The sequence below is a fragment of the Leptonotus elevatus genome, chromosome 16 (assembly GCF_054856555.1).
Source record: "Leptonotus elevatus isolate MCC_2025b chromosome 16, RoL_Lele_1.0, whole genome shotgun sequence".
Lineage (NCBI taxonomy): Eukaryota > Metazoa > Chordata > Actinopteri > Syngnathiformes > Syngnathidae > Leptonotus > Leptonotus elevatus.
The window spans coordinates 9,489,800-9,516,028 of record NC_141254.1 but is presented as its reverse complement, the minus strand read 5'-3'; the positions used below and the strand labels follow the sequence as shown (position 1 = coordinate 9,516,028).

Here is a 26,229-nt window from a genome sequence, read left to right as displayed (position 1 = left end):
TACCAACACGTTTTTCATTCATCACTATCATGCGGTTGATAGAATGTTAAAAAAATAACGTGAATTTTAAATAAATGTAAATTGTAGGCGGAAATGGTTCTCAAGGCGATCCAATGAGAAAGGACGAGGAAGGGAAAAGGCGGGCTTTGTACTGTATCTCGCCGCGTAGCCAATCAAAACGCCTGGCGCGCGCTGTGCTGATTTGTCATAGTTTGGGTAAAAAGAATAATCTCGGAAAGAAATATCTACTTATTTGATCCCCATTGAGTGACGGAATGTCGTCGTTTGTCACCGAAGTTCTCGCCAGTTCTGGCAAACTGGAGAAAGAGGACTTGTCTAGTAAAATCAGCAGAATGTCGCGCAAGATAGAAGATACGAAGGTAAGACTCCACGCTAGCCTAGCATTAGCCAATGTGATGCAAAATTGCTGAAAGTTTGATCTGTCCTGATAATCTGATTGGGCACTCAATCGACACAACACCAAAATGTAAGAGTTTCATAAGACTTTGATGTTGTGCCTTAAGAATTCTGGCACCATTTTATCCCATCGCTAAAGTTTTTTCCTTAATTTTACAGGAAGAAGTATGTGGCATGATAAACAAGCGATACAGTGACTTCCTGCCGAGTCTACAAGCGTCTGAGGACCTAATGGTGCAGGTTGACGAGGTCTCCAAAGAGATGGACACCCTGAAAAATTTTATCGAGACAGAGGTACCTACGAAATTGGGTAAAAATAATTAAAAACACTGTTAAACAGAGTGTAGCGAACTTGTCACTTTTTTAAAAAACAGGTTCAACTAAATATTCATGTGGCTGTGGCTGAATATACAAAGTTGAAGCAGCAGCTGGAGAAAAACACGATCATCATCACCATGCTTGGACACCTGAAAGACGTAAGCAGCACACTGTCCCACGCAGCAAACTTTAGTTGAATATTCACAAATATTACTCAAAATGCCCGCAAATAAATCTTCAGTAAGTTAAAGTTTCATTTGGCAAGGTTGGTCAACCCCATACGATAATTCATCAATATTCAAAACAAAATGTATTTTCATTCAAAACAACAAAAGTACAAACTCATATAAAATGTCATTTCCAAGTTAAAATAAATTATTGGATGAAAACAAACATAGCACCTATCATGAATCCAAAATTATATCACAGAATAAATAATAACAATAATATTGTTTCTTACTAGCTTGATTATCTGTGTCCTAATGTATTCTGGAAACGGGAATTATTAAGCTTCGGCTTCATCGCGTCAACCCTATGTGAAAATTGAATGTTGTAAATTGTTACAATGATTGTCTGAAAGAACAAATAAAAACAAAACAAAACAATAATTAATTGAGTAAATTTTGCAACATTTATTAATTTTAATTTATTATTAGTTAATGTATTACTTCCTGTGCGTATTCTGAAAGACAAGGCACACCGTTTCCAGTAGCGGAAATACCTTACTTAGCGATTTTGGCTAATACACATCACATATAATACTTTAATAACACACCACCAATTTCGGTACTTGAGGTCCGGAGTCCTGCAAGTTTTAGATGTTTCCACCTACCAACACACCTGATACTAAAGATCAGGGTCTTTGTCAGGCATGCTGATTAGCTGATTATATGAATCAGGTGTGCTAGTGGGCGGAAACATCTAAAACCTGCAGGACTCCGGACCTCGAGGACTGTAATTGGTGAACCCTGGTCTCCTGGAAATCAGTCCAGGGTGTAACCCCGCTTTCCTTTCAGTCATCTGGAGGACAAGCACAATTGAAAAAGGACCAGCTCTGTGCCCAAAATAAAGAACAATCTTCTTCTTGACATTCATAATTTCTCCGTCTCTTAGTTTAACAATGCAATGGAGGAATTCAACAAAGCCCTTCAGGAGAAGAAATATGTGGATGCCGCTAACCAGCTGGAAAGGGTACGTCATACTGTAAATCTAAATGCACACATCTCACACATCTCTTTTAGGTGCGCTTGCACAATCCAATGCGATGCGACACAAGATTCCCAAATCAACATCGCTCGTCAAAGTCATTCTTGTTTCTCCCAGGCGAGGGCAAGCGTGGAATCTCTCAAAGGTTGGAAGGCGACGCAGCTTCCGTTGATTAGCGCACTCAGCTCGGAGTTGACGGTCCAGAGGGAAAACCTGATCTATCACCTGGGAGATGAGTGGAAGCGCCTCGTCATCTGGAAATTACCGACCTTTAAGGGTGAGAAAGAAATAACAGACTGGTACAGTATCTGTGTCATGCTCATTTAAAAAAAGAAAAAAAGGGGGAAATGAGGTTGACATTAATTTCATTCAGTGAGAAGCATAACTGATTTGCGAAAGTTTTGACCCTAACCTGGGCAAACGGTACAGAAAATCGATTGATGGATCAATTTGTGACTTGTACCAATAGGCCCTGCAGACATGGCCTCCTTCTTGAAGGTGGAGCTGTGCCTATGTCACCCTTCCGAAAAGGACAGCAAACCAGAACCACCCGCCGTGCTGTGTGGCGTCTTGCAAGCCTTGGCCATCCAGGGAGACCTTCAGCACAAGATCAAACTCTTCAGTGAGAGAAAACAGCCAACACAAACAATCACCCTCTGATATACCTCAAATGTGAACTACCAATTTGGTCTACAAACATTTTTTCCTCATTGAACATGCTAGCGTAAGAAGCTAACGTAGCGGTTTATTTAGTTTACTCACTGCTCCATCTTCAGCGCACATGGTCCCCCAGTCACAGAAGATTTCAGCCAGTCACTTGCGCATAGTCCCTATCAAGCCAATGGGAACTCAAATAGGAAGTAGAAACCCCGCCCCAGTATACACACGACGAGGCAGCACCTCATACGTGTCACTGTTTATAGACGCCTGACCGAGCAGCAAATGCCGGCTCACCGCCACTGTGCCGTCAATGTCACCGAGCAATGAAGTATGTTATTTTAGTTAATGAAAACTAACAAAAAAGCTACAAATAAACTTTAAAAAACAATTTTGTCATGGAAATAAAATAAAAAGGACAACTTACAAACTACATTTTATGTTTACAAAACTAATTAAAACTACCTATAATTATAGAGAAAATGTCCTTTGTTTTAGTTGTTGATAATTTAATACATGAGCCTTTGGTGATGCTTTTAAAATGTGATTTTAAGCATATCCATACAATAGTGTTAAATGAAAATTAAGCAGTTTTAATTAACTACAATAAAAACTAACAGAACCACCCTGAAAACTAATTTAAACTAACTAAATTTAAAAAACAAAACAAAATAAAAACTAAAATGAAAATTCCAAAACTACAATAACCCTGGTTATCAGACACTAATGTTACTAGCTAATATTAATTTGTGCATCCAGCAAATTCAACTCAACTTGCCTTTATTTTTATAGCATATTTTTATAGCACTTTAAAAAAACAACCACAGCTGAAGGGAAGTGCCGTACACAATTAAAGGCACAAGAGAATATAAGCCTAAAACATGGGCAAAGTTGAATTTTTGGGTATCAAAGATGATGGCAGCTCACCGCTGCTGTTTTGTGTTCCAGGTCAGGTGCTTTTGAAGAACCTGTTGAAGCCGCTGGTGCTGCACCCGTCTCTGTCGGTGTTGGTGTCTGAGCAGCAGGGAAAGGGGATCATCCTGACTTTCCAGCAACTGAAGGGGTCTCATGAGGAACGCGCCACTCCGTCTCAAGTCTACAGCAAAGTGCTCTTGGTGCTCAAGACTCTTCACTCCAACCTGCTAGGTAAGTCACGCTGAGGAAGAACTAGCATGGCTCGCACTAGAGCGTAGACATCCAACACAGCTAAACAAAACTTCAGCAAGAAAATTTAGGGGTATGCATCACCAATAAAATATTATTCAATACGTATCTCGAGATATTTTAATATGGAACGATTCGGTTCAATTTGATGCACTCGGATCGTTTAAAGTTGAATGTGCTGAATGTTTTCCCCTCCCAGATGTGACCATCGATGATAAAAAGCTGTCGACCATCTTGGGGGACCTGATATGGGAGGAGCTTTCCCGATGCATCATCCACGAGTGCCTGCTCTACTCCATCCCCACCAACAGCAGCCAACTGGAGAAATATAACACCGTATGCACATCACTGTCCTTCCCTTCATCTAAGAGCTAGCTAGCTAGCGAGCAACCGGTCACACCACCTGTACGTATTTGTGACAGGTTATCAAGGAGACACAGGAGTTTGAGAAGGCTCTGAAGGAGATGGACTTTCTGCAGGGTGAGTCTACAGACCTGCTCAAATACGCCCTCGATGTCAACTGTCACTTTGCCAGCAAGAAGTGCAAGGATGTCATCGTGGCGGCACGCAAACTCATGACGTCTGAAATGCACAACACCGTCAAGGTACAACAACACATTTGACACTTTAGATCTATATTTCTCAAAATGGCTTCTGTGAACCGTTGCTAGGCGGTCTGCAAAATAATTTGCAATAAATGATTGAGGTATCTTTTTTTTTTTCACTTGAAATCCACTCAGCATTTGACTTTTTCATTAAGATCACGCCGGAGTCCAAGCTGCGTCTCCCCAAGCTTCCTGTTCCCGACTCGTTGACGCGGGTGAAGCAGGAAGCCCCGAGCGAGCAGGCCGCCGGCGCCACCATGGAGAATGCCAATCAGCTGTCGGCGTGGAGCATGTGCCTGCCGCCGTGTCGCATCAGCGAGTCGGTGCAGCAGCTGATGGAGCTGGCTCTCAACACGCTGGGCGAGGCTATCGGAAGCTCCGCACAATGGTGAGTGTTCTAAACATTTTGCTCTTATTCTGGCAGCAAGTCAGATTACTGTTAAACACATGATTTACTATGATGTATTGAGTTATGACTGATATCGTGTTAATGTTGTCACAACAGGGAAATGTTTGCATTTTCCAGCTTTTAAGTGAAATGTTTTAATCTGTTTGCACAGAAAAGGTGTTTGAGTATCTCGTTTTTTTCCCCTCCACAGCGCTTCTCAACTTTTCTTCACGGTGCGAAACATCTTCCAGCTCTTCTACGATGTTGTGCCAACATATCACAAGTAAGATTGATTCATTGCACAGTATGCACACCTCTTATTTTGGTCCCAGAAAGAAATCATCACCGTTTTTCGATATAACAATATACTTCATACATATCATTTTAGTGGGATTTTTTTAAATTTTGTACAATGTGTACAGTACATACATGAATCAACATTAAAATATATTAAAAGCAATCCTTGCACCAGATTTAGCCGAAAGATAATTTCCATCATCTATCATCCGATTTCCCTTATCCCAGTATCCATCCACACAACTATATTCTTTTTCATCTTTTCCCTGTATGTACTCCTTTTACATCCACTTTTGGTGCACAATTATTTTCGATTTATTACACTCCTTGAAAAGTGGTTACGCTACCAGATAATTGAAAAAAAAAAACTTAATTTGGCCACTGGATTTTTATATTTTATTTTATTATTAGTTTTAGTTAATTAATTAGGCTTTTATTTACCTAGGCAAAGCAGATTAAGAACATAATTCTTATTTACAACTCTGCCCCGGCAAGAGGCAAAATCTCTTGTGGCAAGGAAAAATGGGAATACAAAAAACAAATTAAAACAAACAAAAACAAGAAACTAGACCACACAAGTAAGACAATAAACATTACAAGACAGCTCAAACCATACATACAGGAGTGAATCATGTGCCATCACGGGTCATGCGTGGTCTATCTAAAATATGTATTTTATAAATGGAGAAAAGATCTCAGAAAATTGTCATTAATTCCCCTGTCATTTTATGGGAGAGTACTTGATGGTGATATGAAATTACCTGTATCGGGATCTAAATTCAGTCTGTCGCACACCTCTGCTGTTTGTTTTTCCCCAGGGAGAACCTTCTGAAGTTTCCCCACCTGGCCGCCATCCAGCACAACAATTGCATGTACCTGGCCCACCACCTCCTCACCCTGGGCCACCATTTTCGACCCCACCTGCCGCAGCCCCTCAGTCAGGGTGTGGCCACCTTTGTTGACATGGTGCCAGCATTCAGGAAATTAGGTAAAGTTGTCTTGACATTTAAAGGAGACACAGAAATCCACTTAATACGTTTATGTCTTGCAACTGTTTTTACATCTTGCAACAAAGAGGTTTCAATAGAAAAATGTTGGCCCCTAAAACACTTCCTTGCGGTACTCCATTCAAAAAACTACTTCCCTGATGTATCTTGCACTTGTTTTGTCGACAAAGACGAGGAAGGTCAGTCTTTTGTAGAAAACTAATCACAAAGCTCAAGCTCAGATGCCCTCCATCTCTATCTACCTTTTAATAATCAAATGTGGCCTTTTGAGAACAAAAAAAACCCGTGCTCAAAATGCTGCTCTCCTATTTTGTTTGTGTGTTCTCCAGGCGCTCAGTGCTTTCTTACACAGCTGAACATCCAGCGAGTGGAGCTGTTGGAGCGACTTTCTACCGCTCAAAACTTCTGCAACCTGGACGACGCCGACACCTACACAGCAGCCAGCAAGGCCGTGAGGCAGGTGGGTGGTGAAGAGGGGTCGAGGCGGGCTCTTCTGCCTTCTCGTCTCTCTCGCCTTCATAAGAGTCCACTTGGTTGTCTTCAGGTAATCCATCAGTTAAAGCAGCTGGGGACTGTGTGGCGGGACGTACTACCTGTCAATATCTACTGCAAAGCCATGGGCATCCTCCTCAACACGGCAATTATGGAAATGATTGCCAAGATCATGTTGCTGGAGGTTAGTTGGCGTACCATCAGTAGAATTTCTACCAGCTGGAGCTGATCCCAGCAGAGAAGTTCCATTAAAACAGTGAAACCTTGGATGCACCACGCCAGTCACAAATGATGGAAATCGTTGTCCTTTATTCATAAAAACATAAAGGGGAAGTCAACCATAAAACATTTATTTGACAATAATGTTATATGTGACCACACTAGTCTAAACATGACATTCAGATTAATATTACATTTGTGGAATATGAGTTATGAAGCAAAATCCAGCCGTTTTTATCCATCTCAGGCGGCGGCCATTTTGCCACTTGCTAACAACTGAAAATGACATCACAGTTGCTCACCTGTTTTCTGAAGCTGAGCTGTGATTTGTTGTCACCTGAGCAACTGTGATGTCATTTTCACTCGACAGCAAGTGGCAAAATGGCCGCCTTCTGATATTGATAAAAACTGCTAGATTTGGCTGCTTACCGGTAACTCATATTCCACTAACGCAATATTAACCAAAATACCATATTCATAGAACATATTATTGTCAAGACATTTTGGGGGGAGGGGCGTGACAAGAAGTAGAAACCTAACAAATAAATCGAGTGATGTCCCTAAACACATCAACAACTACTAATTTAAAAGTACTTGGACACTTGCCAACATTATGCCTGTAGTATCCATATTTTTGACATTTTAGCCATCATATTGCAAAAATATTGGTTGAAATCCACATTCTGACAGCCTTGAAGCCGATTGAGAATTGAGAGGAAGAATTCTGCATTCCAGGATATCTCTTCAGAGGATGACGAGCACCTGCACACGCTCTGCCAGACGGTCATCGAGGAGGGCCCGCTGGTCTTCGTACCGCTAACCCACGAGGACCAGAACAAGAAATATCAGGAGGAAGTTCCCCTTTACGTGAAAAAGTGGAGCACCTTCAAAGAGCTGGTCATCCTGCTGAGCGCCAACCTCCATGAGATTGTCGACAGGTACACGCTTGAGAAAGCTCAACAAATCGAATCGTAGCATGTCAACCTCCAAAGTGCAAGGGTTCACTGTATTATGCTGAAGTTCGAGATAGTGGTGGTTAACATATCTGCCTCACATCCAGAAGGTTCAAATCTCCTTGTCTGAGTTCCCTCCCACATTCCCAAAACAAGCATGTTAGGTTCACTAAATTGTCCATAGGTGTGAACGTGATTGTGAATTATTTGGTCCAAGACCATAATGAAGCGCTGTAGAAAATTGCTGGGTTGTTCTGCTGAATCTGAATTCCTGATGTGTGTGATTCCTCTCCTCAGGTGGGCAGACGGTAAAGGTCCGCTGGCGTTGGAGTTCACAAGTACAGAGGTGAAGAGTTTAATCCGAGCCTTATTCCAGAACACGGAGAGACGAGCCCTGGCTATGACCAAAATCAAATAAAGGTTTGGAGGAAGAAGCAACCGCCAAAGAGAGACTGAAACAATTTTTCTTTTTTTAACCTTCAATTTCCTTGATCTGATTTCTACAACATTAGATCTAAGGTTATAGGCACCACTACAAAACATATTTTTATTGGACCTGGTTATGCAAGCTTACCTAATACAGTGTCTGGTTGATGTGCGATGTCTGTCTCGTGTGTCCTCAAACAGCTACCTGGAATTTCAAATAGATGCAACGCCCCAATTGTGCTGGGTGTGATAACCACTAAAGACAAATAAAAACTTCCCTTTGTACATCAGGAAAGAGATAGTAATCATCTCTGTTTATAAATGCTATTGTTTGCTCTGTTGCTTACCAAAACAGCAGCATCTACCAAAGCAAGAACACGATGAATTGTGTGGTGTCTTAGCTTTCCTTTCAAGGATCATAACTATTATCTTAATTCTAGTGCTGTCAAAAGTTAATGCGTTAACTCATTGATTAATCACAAAAAATATTGCATTAATCATGTATTACATGGAACCTGAAAACCAGGGAGGAAAAGGTATATTTCTGTTTCCGTTTTGAAGCAGATAGCATTAGAATATAGCTACGTTTCATCATTATTCAGAAATCTATTTAGAACTGTGGGTAAATTAGCTTTTTTCAACATGGCCCCGGTTGATCTCTTTTGCTCTGCTGCCACCTGCTGGCCATTTGTGCAAGAACTACCATTTCTTCAACCATTCTCTGCAGTTGAGAGGCGGCATCAAAGCCTTCTGCATGCTCTAATATAAAAACAAAAACATATAAATACGTCTTTGGAATACTTAAAACATTTAAAATAGAACGTATTTATACGTTTTTGGGAGCAAATTAGTTAAATGTCGGAAGAATTAACACATAACAGGTGTTTGGCGGGCAAAAAATGTTGATAAAAAAGCCTTTTTAATTGCTTAATCATGATTAATCAACATTCTAAGGCCCCGTCCAGACGGAAGCAAAGCCGACTTCGTTCCTCAAACAAATCTTGTACACACAGAAGCATTTCAAGACTTGCATGTGTCCAAAAGAAGACACTGAGGACGTTTAACGGCTGTAATGTATATGCCAAGTCTGGAGTGGCGCTGTAGCGCAGCCACGGGGAGTTAACGGAAAGCGTAGAATAAGAATCAGCGAAGAAGACGAACACTTTTTTTTTTTTACTTTATGCCAATCTACAGAACAAACATGGCTTTGCATGTAACAAAACAATGTGAAAAATACGCACACAGGAAAAGTACAACACCGCTACTTAAACGTGGGAATAAAGAAGCAAAATATTTTGCGCTAAACGACTACGACGCAGCTATCTGCCATCGCAGTCACGCGAGAATTGGCGCATACTTCATCAATCTGCGACAATGCGTCGTCATCGAGCTGCGACCATTACGTCAACACTGGAGGAGTATCCTGCATATGGTGTCCAGACAGACGCGTACGGGGCGCGTTTTGAAATCTTTCCACTCTGGAGCCCGGTTTCAAAAGTGATCTGTTTCAAGCTCCGAAACCGCGCACGAACGGCCTGAACGGTAAGAAACTTGTGAGGATACATTGAAAGTGGCTTTTGTGTGGACGGGGCCTAAAATGTGATTAATCTGATTCAAAATATTAAATCGTTTGACAGCTCTACAGTTAATTCATAGACATGATTGTTTACACAGTCTCAGAGGAATAAAAGGGTGTTTGCTATAAAAAAACAACAACACTTGTATCTCAAGGCACCACTGTACTTACTGTATGCTCAGTACAGTACATTGCACTTAAACTGACTAGTGGGGAAAGAAATTGATAGTGGCCACATCTGGACCAAGCTTTCCTTAAGCTTCCTGTCAAGTAATCTTTTCCAATCTAATGTTTTCTTTGGAGCTTCTCCTATGGATACTGAGGATTAACCATAATCCTCCACTTGTGAAATGTGTGGTAGAACGCTGGATGGGACCGATTCCCACAGATGAAGCCTCAACGTATACCGAGACGTAAAGCATCACAGCATCTCAGGCTCGTGGACCATCTGGCATTTGTTCCTTAAAGCCAGCAAGAGACACTTTTAATTTCATTGTCCAAAGGCCAGCAATCCGCTCTGAGCGTTTTCAAGCCCCTCGGAGATGATCTCCACTGTCATGTGCGGCAACGCAGCCACGGCCCAAAGCGGTCGGTGCGACAGTCTTGACGGAAGCCCTGTCAGGATCGAGAGTCCTGCCGTGAAACATCGGCCCACACCACAACTTCAATCAAGCCCTGATCAGGTATGGTTTCATCTTCTACTGTATTGAACAATGCATTATATCTGTGCTTATTAACCTGGGTTCGATAGAACCCCACGGGTTCGGCGGTCAAGACACACACCCGACTCAAATGATTCATGGTGATAATGGTTGTTTTAAAGGTGTTTTATAAGTAAAGTTGTGTTAAGCTGCGTGGAGGTGGGGAATACAAGATCACGACGCTTTCTCAATTCAAGAGAGCCAGATTCCTTGAAAAGGCTACTCAATGAATTTGAAAGAGGAAACTGGTAGGGTTGAGTATCTCCAACAAGTTTAAGAACCACCACGTTAAATATATTGAAAGATCACACAGATTTATTTTATCCTGCTTTATGGTCATGATTCTGACTTCCAATATTGGCTAATCCAAACCCCTGAAGTCTGTTTTGGTAGGCATGTCTATCATGATTAGACCCACAAAAACCCGTTCCAGGAAACTCATCCCTAGAGAATTCGTCCAAATGAGCACAGATCAGAAAGTATCTTCGACAAAGTTTGATTATTTCAAGGATTTGCCTCCTTTTTTCATTTCAGACTGCAACTACACTTATCCTTCCCTCCACAAAAGAGCCTTCCTAACCTTCCACCAGACTGACTTCTCAACACTTTCACTCTCCTCTTAGAGTTCCTGCAGTCAGGCCACCATGTCCTGCCAGCAGCACACTGCCAAAATGTCTCCGCTGGAAACCACCGAGGAGGACCACAAGCCTCCGCGTTTGCATCACGGCAGAAAACTGAAACGTTTTAGCTCCAGGTGGCAATCGCGAGGCTCGACAAGCAGCCTTTCCCCTCAAACAACTGAGACGGCGAACGGGTCAAAAACGGAGAGGAAAAGGCGGAAGCTCTTAGGCGAGGCGCACTGTGTGCACTTGACCGCCGGCAGCCAGCGTCAACGCTATGTCACAAAAGACGGCAAGTGCAGGGTCAACTTGGGGCCCATCGAGGACAAAAGTCGGTTTATTTCGGATATCTTCACCACGCTGGTGGACCTGAAGTGCCGCTGGTTCCTTCTGGTCTTCACCGCGTGCTACATCTTTACGTGGTTGGCCTTTGGCGGGATCTACTTCCTGGGTGCTTGGTTGCGAGGTGACATTGCACATGTGCACGACCGACAGTGGCGTGCGTGCTATGAAAATGTGGACAGCTTCCTGTCCGCCCTGCTGCTGTCCCTGGAGAGCCAGAGGACCATCGGCTACGGCTCCAGGATGGTGACGGCCAACTGCCCGGAAGGGGCGGTGGTCCTGATGGCGCAGTCCATCCTGGGCTCCATCATCGACGCGCTGATGGTGGGCTGCATGTTTGTGAAAATCTCCCGGCCCCAGCAGAGGGCCCAGACGCTGATCTTCAGCAAACACTGCGTCATATGCCAGCGAGACGAGAAGCTGTGCATGCTCTTCCGCATTGGGGATCTCAGGGAGAGCCACATGGTCGATGCCAAGATCCGGGCCAAGCTCATCAAATCCAGGCAGACCAAGGAGGGGGAGTTCATCCCGCTTGAGCAGTCCGAGCTCAACCTGGGCTACGACACGGGTGGGGACCGACTGTTGCTGGTGGAACCTCAGACCATCACCCATGTCATCAACCAAAGCAGCCCCTTCTGGGAAATGGGGGCCGAGCGTTTGAAGAGGGAGACCTTTGAGATCATCGTTATCCTGGAGGGTATCGTGGAAGCCTCAGGTTACTTCTTTTATGCAGTTCAAAGAAGACACAATCCAACCATTAATTATTCATACTGGACAGTCTGTCTATCTGCAACCACAAAAATGAGCGTGAGGCCCAACTTCAATCCACACTCTAAAAACAATTGGGTCAAAAATAACCCAAATTGGGTCAAAAAGGGTCAGACACAATTTCCCCCAAAATTGGGTCAAATAAATAACCCACAAATGACCCAGAACAAAATGGGTTGCTTTGTGGGTTATTAAATTTAATTTGGCCTCACTATTTGGGCCTAATAACTCAAAAGGTTGGGACTGCTCATTTTTGACCCAATTCAATTGGGTTATTTAATCAACCACAAAAGGTTCGGTCAAATTAATAACCCACAAAGCAATCCCAACAAGGTGGTTTGATTTGTCGGTTATTAATTTAATTTGACCCAAGTTTTATTAAATTGATAACCCATTCATAATAATCAATTTTAGCGTTGTTTTGTTGGTTATTAATAAAATTCAAATTCATTTGACCCAACTTTTTGGGTTAATAACTCAAAAAGTTGGGTTAAGTAACTCAAAAAGTTGGGTTGTTGCATTTGGGTTATTTTTGACCAAACTGCTTTCAGAATGTACATCAGTGTCACAATGTTATAAGCCTTTAAGCGATGGATACGTGCAAACAATGGAGTAACATATCTACACAGATGATATAACAAAACTCGCACGCATGTATTCTTTATCCTCTGCAAAGAACGACTAATAATGCTAAGAAATTACCTTTCCATAACGTCCCCTTCAATTATGAGGTTGTTTCAATGCCCATTTCTTATTATGTCTCAGGCATGACGTGCCAGGCCAGGACGTCCTACTTGGGAGACGAGCTCCTGTGGGGCCACCGCTTTGAGTCGTGCATATCCCTGGAGAAAGGCGCCTTCCGTGTAGACTACAGTGCTTTTGACAAAACCTTTGAGGTGCAAATGTCAACGCTGAGTGAAAAAGACCGGAGAAAAGCAGCGGAACAAGAACTTGAATTTTAGCTGGAGAAACCCATCTTGTACTGTATATCAAAGTGTGGAGAGTCTTCTATCATCGGCGGCTATTGAGGTTTGGATAATGTAATTTGAGTCTTGTACAAGAAAAAAAGTGATCCCAACTTTGAACAATTTATTATAATTTATATAATTTTTTTTATAATATTATGGATGATTATATTGCACTTATTTAAAAAAAAGAATATAATTATATATTGTATATGGCTCTTGAATTCTAGATTCCACACCCCAAATTAATGTGTAATATTTACTTTGACTCGAGAGTGAAGTCAAACAACATTCACATTTGCTTCCAGGTATGTGCAATACAATACTTTTTGGGGTAATATTCATTAAAATAATTTTTGGATTTTTATAGGTTGATTGTATAAAAAAAAAAAAGAACATGTAATGTACATAAGATGGGAAAAATGTAATAAAATATTTTACATATATTTAAAATATTTTACATATATTTATATTTGTTTTATTAAAACATAATTTCCCGATGTAAAATACTTATGTGCCTGCTAAAAAAAAGAAGTTTTTTCTTTGTCTGTGTAGAGTTTAAATCATTTAGGTCATGGTAATTTGTAAAATTTGAATAGAGGCAACTAGACTATTTGTTGTTCAATTCAGTTGTTTGCTTTTTTTCTTATTTTCCAAAAAAATTCAAAACTGAACACCTGGTCGTGTTGGCCTTTTGGGTTTTGTTCAAAATGAAATTGATGTACCTGTATACGTAATTCAATTCAAAATGAGCACGATTGGGAATTATTTGATCAATTCTATTTTGCAGTAGACACAAAACACTTCTTGCAACAACTGAACCGCGATATAGTGAGGGAACACTGTACTGTACCTTTGTGTAATACCACCATCTTTCAATGGGTGGCGCTGTTGAACCAAACGTCAAAGTCAAACGCCCGGTATCCAGCGCAGAACAAGCAGTAGTCTCGTAGAGCAGCATGATGGGCGCGCTGCCGCCATGTCACCTAGCGAGAAAAAAATTGCGCTTCTTTCTGCATTAGGCATAGTTAGTCTCGTCCTTTATTTCATCCCATCTTTTGTGTATGTTGTCGTAACTCTTGCGCTTTGTGGCGGCGCGTCCCTCCTGCGTCGCAGAACGCCGTTTCCCGCCAGATTAGGCCTCAAACCTCGGGCTGGAATTAACGCTCCGACCGGCTACCTGCGCCGCTTTTGGAACTGGTGGCTGAGCGACGTGTCGACGGTGTCGCGCAGGAGGACCAAGCTCGACGTCGGCAGACGTGAGCCACGCGGGTCGTCACTGGGGGCTTTCAGACAAAGACCGGCGGACGCTGCCATCTTTCGCGGGGGTCACATAGCTAGCGACACGTTTCTTTTTAGCCCCGGGGACTTTCTTATGGGGAGCTACATTGGCAGACCGGAGAGTCCGACCGGCGACTTTGGGAGGCCGAGAGTGGTCCAGAACCCCCGGGAGCAACTGCGGGAAAAGTTATCCATACCCAACCATGCCGTCCGCACCCCGAACCGGAGGCTGTCATTTGCCGGGTAAGTCTCGTTTGTTTCAATGAACTACTGTGCCCTCGCCGGACACTACATTAGATACACTTAGGATGCAATACGAGGAGTGCCACTAAGACGCTGAATTTAGGACAAAATAAGTACTGGGAGCTGTGTTCATGTTCAAAACCACCTCTGAAATAATTTAAATATCTTATTCATAAAAAGGCAACTGTCAGTAAAGGGGTTATAAAATTACATATTATTGCTGCATTGTTTTTGTATTTTATGTCAGGCACCTGGTAGGGCAGCTAAGTGCTTTTGATACATTACATTTCTATTAATCAACGGAAGTTTATTTTTAAGATAACATTTATTTCGGATGAAAAGCAGAACTGTCACTCTGTAATACATCATTTAAGGTCGAAATAAAACGGACAACTCGCTGTAGTTTAGGATTAATTTGTGAACTGCAATTGTTCGTAAAGAGTGGACAATTGTTTTCCTTTGTTTCAGGGAGCCGTCAGGCACAATGGGTCACTTTACCATCACCCCCCAGCGGCACTACCCCCTTCAGCAGCCGGGCGCTTCCTCGGTGGGAGTCCTGCCTCCCGTCAGGTGGGATGGCTTCAGGAAGAAGAACATCCTCACGCCTCGGAATTCACCGGCTGCCCACAGTCCCGTCACTGTCAAGATCGCTCGGCCCGACCACAATAGCCCAAGGTTTGATTCAACGTTATTTACTATTATAGTGAACGGAGAGGGACTACGCAAAATTGAGTTAAGTTGCTGATTCATGACTCTGGATATTTGTTCTCTTCCTGTCTTTAGTTTGGAGCACCTGAGTTGCGCCACAGTGCCCCAGGCCCCCGAGGACCCCTGCTCTAGAGAGAGCGTCCTCAGGGTGTTGAAGGAGAGCCGCAAGCGAGAGGTTGACGATGCAGACACGACCTTCACTGCTGAGCAAAGAAGCAAGAGAAGGTAAACAATCTTTACGCTAACAGGTTGCAAGAGATTTTGAGCAAAATTATCACAAATTGTTGTTTGGATCACTGCGTGATTGTGCATGCTTTGAATCTGTTCCCCAGGCGTAACGACAGCGGGGGAAGCTCTCACTCTGCTTTTGAGCCTCTCTTGCCCAACGGGGCGCCATCACTGCTGGTCCCAAAGTGAGTCTGAAACCTCTCACTTTCACTTTTTGTTTGTTGATTGCATTTTCCACAGTACGTTTTCACTCTTTATTTATCCAGGCCAGGAAGTCTAAAACGAGGGATGATCTCTGTGGCGGAGGAGTCCAACTTGAAGAGGTCCCGCACCTCCTCCATCAGCTCGACCAGTGGAGTCCACGCCCCCAGAGGGACGCCGGGTTCCAAGAGAAACCCAATCCAAAGCTCCTACAGCTCGACACTGGGCCTCATGCAGGTAGTCACGTAACGCCAAACAAGTTTCCGTGTTCTATTTAGGGCTGCAGTATATTATATTTCTCAGAATTTATTGTTTTAAATCTGGACTGAAGCCTTTATTATTATTAGGGCCGTCAGATGATTAAAATATCGTAATTAATCGCGTGACTTCAATAGTTAACTCATGATTAATCACAAATTGTATCTGTTCTAAATGTACAATAAAATATTCTTTTTTTTAAGTCTTCATACTCTTGTTAACATAAAAGTGAAAACAAATGTTAAAATAATAGAAATATGGATGCATCTTTTAGTCATCAAAGCAGTAATTTCATAATAATTCATAAAATTTAGTTAAAGTTAAAAACAAGTGTGATGTTGAGTTGTGTTTTTTCTGCCACTATTTGGCATAATTGCACCTGTAAGATGTTTGTGACACAATATGACAGCTCATTGCATTTTGCTTTTCATATTAAGAGCTCTAATTTTTAACATGAAGTAACTTGTAAAATTCTGCACATTTTTAAAATTGTAAAATATAACTTGACCCCAGTCTCCACAAATATATGCATTATTATTAAATTTATTACTGCTAAATTTTGACGTGGGCGTGTCTGCTGCTTTGCAACTGGAATTCCTTCAGTACGGGCATTCCAAGTAAGGGGCGGTCATTAATCGCACGTTAAAAAATTTGTGGCGTAACAGGAACTTTAAATTAACTCAAAATGAACCCACTAGTTTTGACACCCAGAATTATTATTAATTTATGTATTTATTTGCCTCTGTAAAGCACTATGGATTTATACATTTAAATTTTACAAACTGCCTTCAAGGTGTACTTGACTCATGTAGCCATTTTCAGCAGTATAAGTTAATATTTTGTCTATAATTAATTTGATAGCGTCATTGTTTTTCTTGCACAATTAATAGCTTTAAAAACACATTTTGCCACTTGCTGTCGACTGGTCGTTACCTGAGCACACGAGATGTCATTTTCAGTCATGGCTTAGTATGCAAACATCACATGACTAAACGCAGAAAACAGGTGAGCTGTGATTGGCCGTTACTTGAGCTCGAAGCACCTGACAAAATATGAACTTGTCACTGCTGAAAATGGCTAAATTAGTCATGTATCCCTTTAAAGTGGCTGCAAAGAGCTGAACTGTTAACCATATATGTATTGTTTGAAAGTTTAAGAAGCCATCTACGCCAAGCTCACTGTCCAGCCCGGGTTCGTCTCGCTCTCAGACACCGGACGCAGCCGCCAAGAGACAAAGGTGCGTTGACACGCTTCAGCCTCTACCTTTGAGTGAACGCTATAGTTTGTAAATGGTGCATTTCTTTGACCAGAGAGGAAGACGGTCTTTCTCCCAGCTCAGCGTCCTTGGTGCCTTCAGAAAGGGCCGCATCGGACAAAGCGCCTGATACATGTATGTTGACCATCTCTTCTGAGGTCATGCATGTTAAAAACTGATTGTGTAGTCAATAGTCATTGTTTTATTTACTTGCAGCCAAACAGACTCCAGTGGCCAATATGCCAGTCACAACCTCAACAAACTCCAACAGTAGCGGCGGAAAGCGGAAACGTAAGATTCAGCTTGTGTCCAGCAACCGCGATGACCAAATCTCACTAGTAAGCAAATGACTGCCACACTTTTTATGTCTTATGATCTGTAAAGAGTTTCAAGGCGCATATAGATGCGTGGATCCTGACTTTTTTTTTCTCTCTTCCTCATCGTATCTCTGTTCTTATGTAGCCCCCGCCACCTGAGCTGGGCTACACCGTCACTGTCAAGGATCTGGATGAAGAGAAGGCGGCGGGCATCAGCAAGATCCAGAAGATGCTGGAGACACCTGGTGAGTTGAAGAAGATCTGCAATTGAACTACTTGTGCCAATTTCACTTGAGCGTCTATATCAGGCTTTGATACTCTTTGACATTCCCTTTGTTTTTTACATTAACCTTCAGATTATGCTGCTGATTTTATTTATTTAATGACGGGCACACCAAAGTACCGTATTTGATATGTCTATGATTTTTGTTTGCAAGCAGGTCTTTTTAAATGTTTATTTGTGTCGTTCAGTCTCGAGATTACGTGCCTGCTTCAACGTGTTTTTTCCAATTGCGCTGCCATGATGCATATCCCAATTGTACCACTTAAGAACAAAAGGAAAAAAATCTGAATTTTGTTAGTTGACAATCATCGTAATGACCCTTTTGAACCTCATCTTGATGCATTGTCCCCGTCTAGTTCCTGAACCCGAGAAGTCCACCCCGCTTTCGACCTCCGCTACGCCCGCTTCGTCGACCACCTTAGCACCGAAGAGCACCAGTGCGGCCTCCAGCAGTCTCACCCTCAGTAGCCTCCTGGCTGCCCCTCTGCCCAAAACCTCCAGCACTGCCACCCCGGCCGTCAACCTGGATCTCAAGCCAGCCCCTGCGGTTTCGAACCCACTCCTAGAGGCTCTGAAGATGAAGAGTCCTGTGAGCTCTGTTTCTGCTGCCAGCACCACCACAGGTAGGACTACCCCGTTTCGAAGGCTAATGATTGGATCATATCTTTTGGTGTGTTCACTGTCTTATTTTGTCGTCGTTTTCTGCTGATAATGTCCACAGTGTCTGCATTGACCTCGCTGGTGTCACCGAGCGTCTCAAGCCTGAATGCACCCAACAAAACGGACATCCTGAAGACGCTTCCCGCTTCTACCAGCGTCGACCAGCCCTCTGCCTTTTCTCAAGTCTTGGGTCAGGTTTCCAAGCCCGCCAGCAGCATCGTTTCACTTCCCGCAGCCGGCCTGTTCGCCATCCCTGGCGTTTCTTCTGCTTCTAACCCCGCCCCGGTAACCACGGCAACGCTCAGTCACTCCAATCCTCTGCTGGCCTCGGGGTTCAAACCCATCTTTGCTCTCGCCACCCCCGCTTCCACGCCGTCAACTGTAACGTTGCCAGACATCAAACCTCCTGTCCAAAACTTCAAGCCCATATTTGGAAGTAGCTCCACCGGGGCTGGCTTGGTCCCGCCACCTTCCACAACCTCCACCGCAACATCTACAACAATTTTGAGTACCGCAGGGGCCGGCTTTGCGCCGCCGCCATATACACTCTCCACCGCAACACCCGTGACGGTTTCTGTCACTTCTTCGATATTTGGTGCCTCAACAAGCGGCACCGTTGCCTCGTCGCTCTTCCCTGGATTGACCTCCACCGCCGCAGCCACCACCGGCTCCAGCACCACCGCCGCAGCCCAGCCACCTGTCAAATCAATCTTCGGAACCTGGTCGGCGCCACCCTCAACGAGCGCGACTACCACCTCAGCTCCAGCTCCTGCGACAGGATTTCAGTTTGGAGCCATAGCTGCCACAACTGCCGCACCCCTGCCCGCCGTTGCTAGCGCCGCCCCCTCCACAACCTCCACTAATGCCTTCACGTTTGGAGCCTCACAGCCGACCTCTCAAGTCGCCGGCCAGAAGTTGTTTGCCTTTGGTCAGACCGCAGTCAGTCAGAACGCAACCACGGCTTCCTTCGGAGGTTTTGCAATGGCCGCTGCCGCCCCATCCACAGCCACCACTGCTAATGCTGCTTCCGCCACCACCACCCAGTCCACGTTCGCCTTTGGAAAGCCGTCGTTTCAACCCCCACAATCCACCTTCAGCTCCTCCACGGCCGCTGCACCTAAACCATTTAGCTTCGGAGGCAATGTAGCGTCCGCTGCACCCGCGTCCAACCCCGCGCCGACGCCTTTCAACTTTGGGGGAGGTGCCACCGCTGCCACAGCGCCATCCAGTTTTGTCACGCCAACCAAACCGGCATTCGGGGCCGGCTCGACCACCTTCAATTTCGGCGGCACCACTGCGCCCTCGGCGGCACCAAGCTTCGGCCAGGCCGCCCAGACTCAGAGCACGGCGTCCTTCAATTTCGGCGGCGCCGCTTCTCAGCAGACCCCCTCGGGCCCGGCGCCGCCAGCACCTGGTGGCTTTAACTTTGGCGCTGCCATTTCACAAACGCAGTTCGGAGCACCTGTCGCCAATAATCCCACACCGCAGATGGGAAGCTTCAATTTTGGCGCTGCTGGTAAGTGATTATTGTCCAACTTGCAATTTTGAATTGATTTGGCAGTTTTTAGGCGTCACATCAAATCAAGAATCTTTCCATACTTCCTCATTCCTGGTTTGTATCTATCTTCTACAGGCACATCCACACCTTTCGGTCAGAGCGCAGCAGCCGGTCCAATTCCCTTTGGAAGTCCTGCTACGCCGGTCCAGGGTTTCAATGCTGTTCAATTTGGTAGGTTATGAATGCAGAAAATTCATCCCAGTGCTAATGTTGTTTTTTAACACCCTGCCTTCTACAAATGAGGATTAAAAAAAAAAAAAGTTGAACTTTTACCATTTTTTTCCCCAAGCAGATTTGACAGACATCCAATTATTATAAAGGGGGTCGTTGCTAATTTTTGAATGGAAGGGAGAGAAAAAAAAATACAGTTGGCTTATTTGTAAGTGTGTAGACCCCTCTTAATACATGCTTCGTTTTCCCAATCAGGTTCCCCAGCGACTCCTTCCTTCTCCATCGGGGCGGGCTCAAAGCCGAGCGGGGCGCGGCAAAGACTGCAAGCGCGGAGGCAACACAACAGGAAGAAGTAACCTCACACCGGTGGAACTTCGGAGAGGATTTATGAGTTGCTGCTACGACTTCAACAATCGTGCTAAACAAGAAAGCGCCTCGGTTTGCCCCGCTGGCGGAAAATGTAGAAAGCCGCCTGGATTGACTGGCTTGACTCCCTGCGCTCAAGACATGCGTGTACTTGAGGCAAAGGACTAATTGAGTAGTGTTTCTGAAATCACATGCCACTGTTGTTTTGGACGCGGTTTTAAGGAGAATGCAGGAGACAAAACAATTTATTTTTTTACGCAGACTGATTTGTACGTTCGCTGAAATTCTCCTTGCAAAGTTCGGACAGATGATGACGGGGGCGAGCGCAAACACAAAAGGATACATGATGCTGTGTAAATGTCGACCAGTTTTCATTTTTTTTAAATTATTATTTTTTTAACTCTTTGTCACATGCCCGTCTTCACATTGAGGACAATTGAGTAGATGGGTTTGATTACTTCCCCATAGTTAGTACTTGTGTTCTTAACTGCAAACATTCCCAAAAGTCATCCAATGAATTTTTTTTTTTTTTGTTTAAGACACTGATGAACAGTCCAATTTGTGATTTATTTACAGCCCATGGGCCCTATACATCTCGCCATGCTATGTTAAAATATAAAACCTCAGAAGAACATTTGCTGGTAATCCATAAACATTTGTTCAATTGTATCATTTTAAATGAAGTGCTACTCAGAAGACTAATTAAAACTAAGATAAAAAAACAAAAGGCTGATTTTGACAAAAACTTTAATTTTTAGTATATGTTTTTTTGTTTTTGTTTTTTTAAGTTTGTGCCAGACTACCTCTCTATTGAATCCCAGGCACTGAATAATCATCCACATCTGCTTTGACCCCAACTACTGTTTAAGCCATCTATCTGAATATTTAGTTTACAGGACAAACAACACCATCATCTGTCAATCGGACATATTTATGAGAATTATTTTCTGGTCTCGGTCATCAGTGTCACATGCAGCGCCCGGTGGTCAATGTTGATTTAATAAAAAATGGTTGTATGGATGTTCCAAGTTCAGAATCCAAACCATTCTGGTGTGAATATTTTTTTTTAAACTTTTATAAACTTAACAGGATGATGTTTTAAGACTGTATCTTGAGTTTTTCTGTGAATGTTACATAAATTGGAACTATAATCAAGGTTCAATATCAATGTCTGACTACAATTTGGTATCTTGAGTAACTATTTGTAGATTTGCCATCACTTATTTGTACATTTGGCCCTTAGATGTGCTGAACTTAAGGATTTCTAACTTCTTACTGTATTTTAAAGTTTGTCAAAATTGTAGTACTTGGTGAGCTAGGTTTGGGGGGGGTTGGTACATGGTTTAAAAGATTTGAGAACCACTGGTTTAAAAATATAGGCAATATTGGGTAATTCCTGCAGTTTTTTTGCTATACAATATACATTTTTGCCGTACAGTTCCGCACCGGGCCTGCAGTTGACGACAACGCGCCCTCGACTTCAGTAGCTGCCGGCCAAATGTCAGGAAGAAGGAAAAAAATCCCATCGTCGTTTGCAGCGCGAATCAATTTACGTGGCATAAGGGAAGGAGTGAAGGAAAAGCACCGCAAGGCAAGCGAGATGGAGATTGTCGCTTTGGTCGCGTTGACATTGTTACTGGGCGCGCTAGTTATTTTGGTGGCTTTCGCCGTGGGGAAACGGAAAGAAGAACTGCGAGTGAAAGCCAAGCAGACGAGCAATTGTGTCGGTAAGAGTGGACGGGAGGCTGCCTAGCGTTGATGCTAACATTAGCGTGCTCGCCTCTCACCTGCTTTGGACACGCCAATTTAATAGGCAGGAGTTTTTCTTGATCTTATTCACTGTTTATTTTTATTTTTACGACAACTAGTTCCACGCACGCGCACACACAAGCGTCAATACGGAGCTGGTTGCTGAAACGGGCTCTCCAAGGGACAGACTGAACTCTGACCTGTTGGTCATGTAACGTTTTACAATGGACACCGATTATGGTGTATGCTGATATGATGATCTGCACTCATGGTACTCACAATCTGGATGCAGTGTGAAATCTTAATCTGGGCCTGTTTAGTTGAACGCAAAGATACTGTATTAAAAGTGGATCATTTCTAATGGAACCTGTTGAGCCTTGTGTCATGAGGGTCAAGAAACACGATTTAAGTCACTTTATAGTTTGTTTGTTTTTTAAACTAACCATTGCATTAGATTTGCACACAATTCTACCACAGGCTCAGGACAAGTCAACGCTATGGGGTGAAATCCTCAACCTCCAAAATGACAAATTTTCAGGAAATCCAACAGCCGTCTTGCTTGAGTTCTCAAACACCTCTTTGTTCCAGTACCTTACATAGTGTTGCACACTGCCCCCCCCCCCCCCAATAAATAAAAATCAAGTTAATTTGGTATGCTAAAAGCATGCCAGTGATGAGGCAGCAGCACACCTATACAACAACAATAGCTGTAGCCATAGTTGTATAAACAAGTAGTGATAGAGGAAAGAGCGATGAGAAAAGAAAGTGAACCTCAGTCCACCAAGGATGTCGTCACAATTTTTCAGAAATGCTGTGCTTTCTGTGCTCCCAGTTGAAGCCGTTGCGGCGAAGGGACCCGCGACAAAGAAACACAAGCAGGAGAAGCAACGAGGCCGTAAAGACAAACTTTCACAACACAACTTCAGTCATCCTCTGTTGGCTTCCTCGCTCAAGGTAAACCCCAAAGTTGTCAAACACTCACAACATTATGGCAAAAAAAAAAGATTTTTTTTTTTTAGCTCACCTACATTTCTTTCAATTTCTCAGAGCCACAACGGGAATGTGACGTGCTTGGATTTCAGCAGCAATGGGAAGTATTTGGTATCGTGTGCTGACGACCGCACCGTGCGAATATGGAGTACGAAAGATTTCCTCGACCGAGAGCACAAGTGTCTGAGGGTCAACGTGGAGCTGGACCACGCCATACTGGTCCGCTTCAGCCCGGACTCCAGGTTAGTTGTGTCGTTTATCGTGAACCTTGGCTGGTCGCAGTTGAATAATTAAAACCAATTAAGACACTAACAGGGGACCAAACCAAACACAATCCCATCAAAGCCTTGAAAGCTTTCAGGAAAATGCATCGTATAAATATTATTGTCATCATTTTAGCAATTTAATAAAAGCCCATGTTTTGTCAAAATAGAACCCACGGGCAGAAAAGAAAAAGCCCCGCAATTGAACCCTGTGGAACCCCATCAGGAAATGGAGCAGTGCAGGACTCAGAACTACATTTAAACTCATTTAAAATGTTTACGAACCATTCTCTAAAGCAGGGGTGCTCAAGTTCGGTCCTCGAGAGCCCCTATCCAGCCTGTTTTCCATGTTTCCCTCCTGCAGCACAGCTGAATCTAATGAGCAGCTAATCAGCAAAGCGATGCAGAAGCCTGATAACGATCCTGATCATGAATCAGGTATGTTAGTGGAGAGAAACATGGAAAACAGGCCGGATGGGGGCTCTCGAGGACCGAACTTGAGCACCCCTGCTCTAAAGCCTCTTCAGTCAGAGATCTTGCCAAATCTGTTGCATTAGCCATAACGTGGTGCTAAAACATGTACAAATGTCACGTCAAGGCCTCCCCAACCTCTCACTTCCTTTTCCTTGACTGCGTGTGGTCCTTTCCTCTGCAGGGCGTTTATCACCTGGCTGGCTAACGGCGACACGATCCGCGTCTTCAAAATGAGCAAAAAGAAAGACGGCAGTATGAGCATCAAAGCGGCCTCTGACGACTTCCCGCTCAAACACAAGGCCAGCATCCTCAACATCGGCATTGCGGAGACGGGTATACAGCACAAAAAAAGGAGATTTTTTTTTTTAACTAATGCTAAATGTGACGGTGTTGATTTGCTGTTTCCTGCAGGAAAATTCATCATGAGCGTCTCCAATGACACCACCATCAATATTTGGGACCTGAAAGGCGAGATACTGGCTTCCATCAACACCAACCAGATGACCAATTCTTACGCTGCCATCTCCCCATGCGGCAGGTCGGTTATCCCCCCCCCCCCCATCTTACACAAGCAAAGAGGTGTTGCGTCTTATGAGCTTTCTCTCTCAGGTTTGTGGCTTCCTGCGGCTTCACCCCTGACGTAAAGGTGTGGGAGGTGTGCTTCGCTAAGACGGGCGAGTTCAAGGAGGTGACGCGAGCCTTCGATCTGAAAGGCCACTCTGCGGGAGTGCACGCATTTGCCTTCTCCAATGACTCTTACAAGTAAAACACTTTTCCTTGCCACATCTTATTTATTTTAGTGTAAGGGGGTGGGGGGCTAAAACGGTCCCTTGTCACGCACCCACCAGATGATTGGCGGTCTCAAGAAGGAATTCATCGTCACTTACGCTCTTCTTTGATGCTTTCAGAATGGTGACCGTGTCCAAAGACGGCACGTGGAAGTTGTGGAACACCAACGTGGAGTACAAAAAGCAGCAAGACCCTTACCTGCTCAAGACAGTCCCTTGTGCGTCGTCTGACGGCAGCCTGGCGGCGCTGTCGCCCGACGGCCGGGTGGTGGCCATCAGCGACGGCTGCAACGTGGCCATGTTCAACGCCTCCAGTGGTGAGCTGGAGGAGCAGCTGCTCAGTGTGCACAGCTTTAACATCACGGACCTCCGCTTTGACGTCACCGGACGCTTTTTGGTGTGCAGCGGCGACAAGGCCATCCGAGTGATTCACAACGCCCCCGGCTACCGGGCGACCATCAGGGACATGCAGGATATGCTGAAGAAGGCGCAGAACGTGGCCATGAAACAGAGGCTGCAGCAGCAAATCAAAGATGCTCAGAGCGCCCTGGACGCTGTGCTGGCCGCTGCCGTTCATTGAACACGCCTGAACTGAATGTGATTGCCTTTCCATGCAGTTTTAATAAAAAAAAAAAAGGATCTTTGTATGCCAAGTTAAAACAGTAGGTCTGTATTTGCGCATTCAAGTTCTTTGAAACTTTTGTTACTGAACTTGATAATTTTTAAACGTTTCATTCTGTTTGGTGAAAAATAAAATTTGCCACAACAAAAAACACACACAAATCATGGCATATAAAAAAAAATCCAAACTGAATCATAGTTGACATTGTGAGTGCAGACCTTTTTAAATAGCTTGAATTTGTTGATGCCTAATCCTTAAATCCACCAATCAAAGGTCTAAAAAATAACTGGCACAATAAACAACATTGGTATGCAAGCCTGGTCATAAATAGCGAGAAACAGTGAAATAATGACAAACCTCCAACACAAAAAAGGGTAATGTAATTGCGTGTAGAAGCCTGACAAGATGTTCATAAAGCACTGCTTTGGCCTAAATGGAGTTATCAATTTGCCTCAACATAGTCCTCCCGCTCACACACAAAAAACTAAATCTGCGAATTTGTGAGCAAACATCATTGACTTTGGAAGTCTTTTAAATAAAATAAAAAGTTTTTGCATTTCAACATACATGAGAGATTTAATTATATCAACTAACATATTTGTTTAGCTGGCAAAGAAAAATACACTGTCGTCAGTACTTCGCTAAATAAGGCAAATGTTGCTTTGATATAACAAAAGTATGTTTGAAAATTAT

The 26,229-nt window shown here is 43.6% G+C and overlaps 4 protein-coding genes across 5 annotated transcripts; all 4 read left to right on the top strand.

Moving 5' to 3' along the window:
- Positions 1-165: 165 nt before the first annotated feature.
- Positions 166-8,444, top strand: zw10 (zw10 kinetochore protein). The gene is made up of 16 exons (XM_086098413.1): positions 166-380; positions 577-711; positions 792-893; positions 1,849-1,926; positions 2,059-2,218; positions 2,411-2,563; positions 3,547-3,744; positions 3,962-4,098; positions 4,185-4,367; positions 4,523-4,755; positions 4,967-5,038; positions 5,871-6,040; positions 6,389-6,519; positions 6,604-6,735; positions 7,506-7,708; positions 8,021-8,444. Exons 1-16 carry the CDS (start codon positions 276-278, stop codon positions 8,139-8,141), a joined length of 2,313 nt encoding a protein of 770 aa, XP_085954539.1. The 5' UTR covers positions 166-275; the 3' UTR covers positions 8,142-8,444.
- Positions 8,445-10,200: 1,756 nt separating this feature from the next.
- Positions 10,201-13,174, top strand: LOC147160647 (G protein-activated inward rectifier potassium channel 3-like). The gene is made up of 3 exons (XM_086098414.1): positions 10,201-10,408; positions 11,050-12,103; positions 12,922-13,174. The coding sequence occupies exons 1-3, from the start codon at positions 10,268-10,270 to the stop codon at positions 13,116-13,118; spliced, it is 1,392 nt and encodes a 463-aa protein (XP_085954540.1). The 5' UTR covers positions 10,201-10,267; the 3' UTR covers positions 13,119-13,174.
- An 869-nt stretch (positions 13,175-14,043) lies between these two features.
- Positions 14,044-21,692, top strand: pom121 (POM121 transmembrane nucleoporin). The gene is made up of 13 exons (XM_086098412.1): positions 14,044-14,645; positions 15,114-15,320; positions 15,429-15,578; positions 15,686-15,766; positions 15,848-16,019; positions 17,192-17,277; positions 17,351-17,430; positions 17,512-17,633; positions 17,758-17,857; positions 18,252-18,518; positions 18,617-20,071; positions 20,189-20,284; positions 20,540-21,692. Exons 1-13 carry the CDS (start codon positions 14,101-14,103, stop codon positions 20,638-20,640), a joined length of 3,462 nt encoding a protein of 1,153 aa, XP_085954538.1. The 5' UTR covers positions 14,044-14,100; the 3' UTR covers positions 20,641-21,692.
- Positions 21,693-22,179: 487 nt separating this feature from the next.
- Positions 22,180-25,553, top strand: tbl2 (transducin beta like 2). 2 transcript variants are annotated; one of them, XM_086098845.1, is made up of 7 exons: positions 22,180-22,377; positions 23,232-23,353; positions 23,447-23,631; positions 24,308-24,459; positions 24,538-24,664; positions 24,736-24,888; positions 25,035-25,553. In XM_086098845.1, exons 1-7 carry the CDS (start codon positions 22,251-22,253, stop codon positions 25,492-25,494), a joined length of 1,326 nt encoding a protein of 441 aa, XP_085954971.1. In that variant the 5' UTR covers positions 22,180-22,250; the 3' UTR covers positions 25,495-25,553. The 2 variants fall into 2 exon arrangements, with proteins under 2 accessions (XP_085954971.1, XP_085954972.1); XM_086098846.1 differs by having other exon boundaries at positions 22,321-22,463.
- The last annotated feature ends 676 nt before the right edge of the window (positions 25,554-26,229 follow it).

Excerpts from the sequence above, each read along its gene's own strand:
- zw10 (XM_086098413.1), top strand. The coding sequence starts at position 276 with ATGTCGTCGTTTGTCACCGAAGTTCTCGCCAGTTCTGGCAAACTGGAG. Across the intron at positions 4,099-4,184 it reads AACTGGAGAAATATAACACC|GTTATCAAGGAGACACAGGA; the intron begins GTATGCACATCA and ends TATTTGTGACAG. Across the intron at positions 5,039-5,870 it reads GTTGTGCCAACATATCACAA|GGAGAACCTTCTGAAGTTTC; the intron begins GTAAGATTGATT and ends GTTTTTCCCCAG.
- LOC147160647 (XM_086098414.1), top strand. The coding sequence starts at position 10,268 with ATGATCTCCACTGTCATGTGCGGCAACGCAGCCACGGCCCAAAGCGGT. Across the intron at positions 10,409-11,049 it reads TTCAATCAAGCCCTGATCAG|AGTTCCTGCAGTCAGGCCAC; the intron begins GTATGGTTTCAT and ends CTCTCCTCTTAG. Across the intron at positions 12,104-12,921 it reads GGGTATCGTGGAAGCCTCAG|GCATGACGTGCCAGGCCAGG; the intron begins GTTACTTCTTTT and ends ATTATGTCTCAG.
- pom121 (XM_086098412.1), top strand. The coding sequence starts at position 14,101 with ATGTCACCTAGCGAGAAAAAAATTGCGCTTCTTTCTGCATTAGGCATA. Across the intron at positions 17,431-17,511 it reads GGACAAAGCGCCTGATACAT|CCAAACAGACTCCAGTGGCC; the intron begins GTATGTTGACCA and ends ATTTACTTGCAG. Across the intron at positions 17,634-17,757 it reads GCGATGACCAAATCTCACTA|CCCCCGCCACCTGAGCTGGG; the intron begins GTAAGCAAATGA and ends GTTCTTATGTAG.
- tbl2 (XM_086098845.1), top strand. The coding sequence starts at position 22,251 with ATGGAGATTGTCGCTTTGGTCGCGTTGACATTGTTACTGGGCGCGCTA. Across the intron at positions 22,378-23,231 it reads GCAGACGAGCAATTGTGTCG|TTGAAGCCGTTGCGGCGAAG; the intron begins GTAAGAGTGGAC and ends CTGTGCTCCCAG. Across the intron at positions 23,354-23,446 it reads TGTTGGCTTCCTCGCTCAAG|AGCCACAACGGGAATGTGAC; the intron begins GTAAACCCCAAA and ends TCAATTTCTCAG.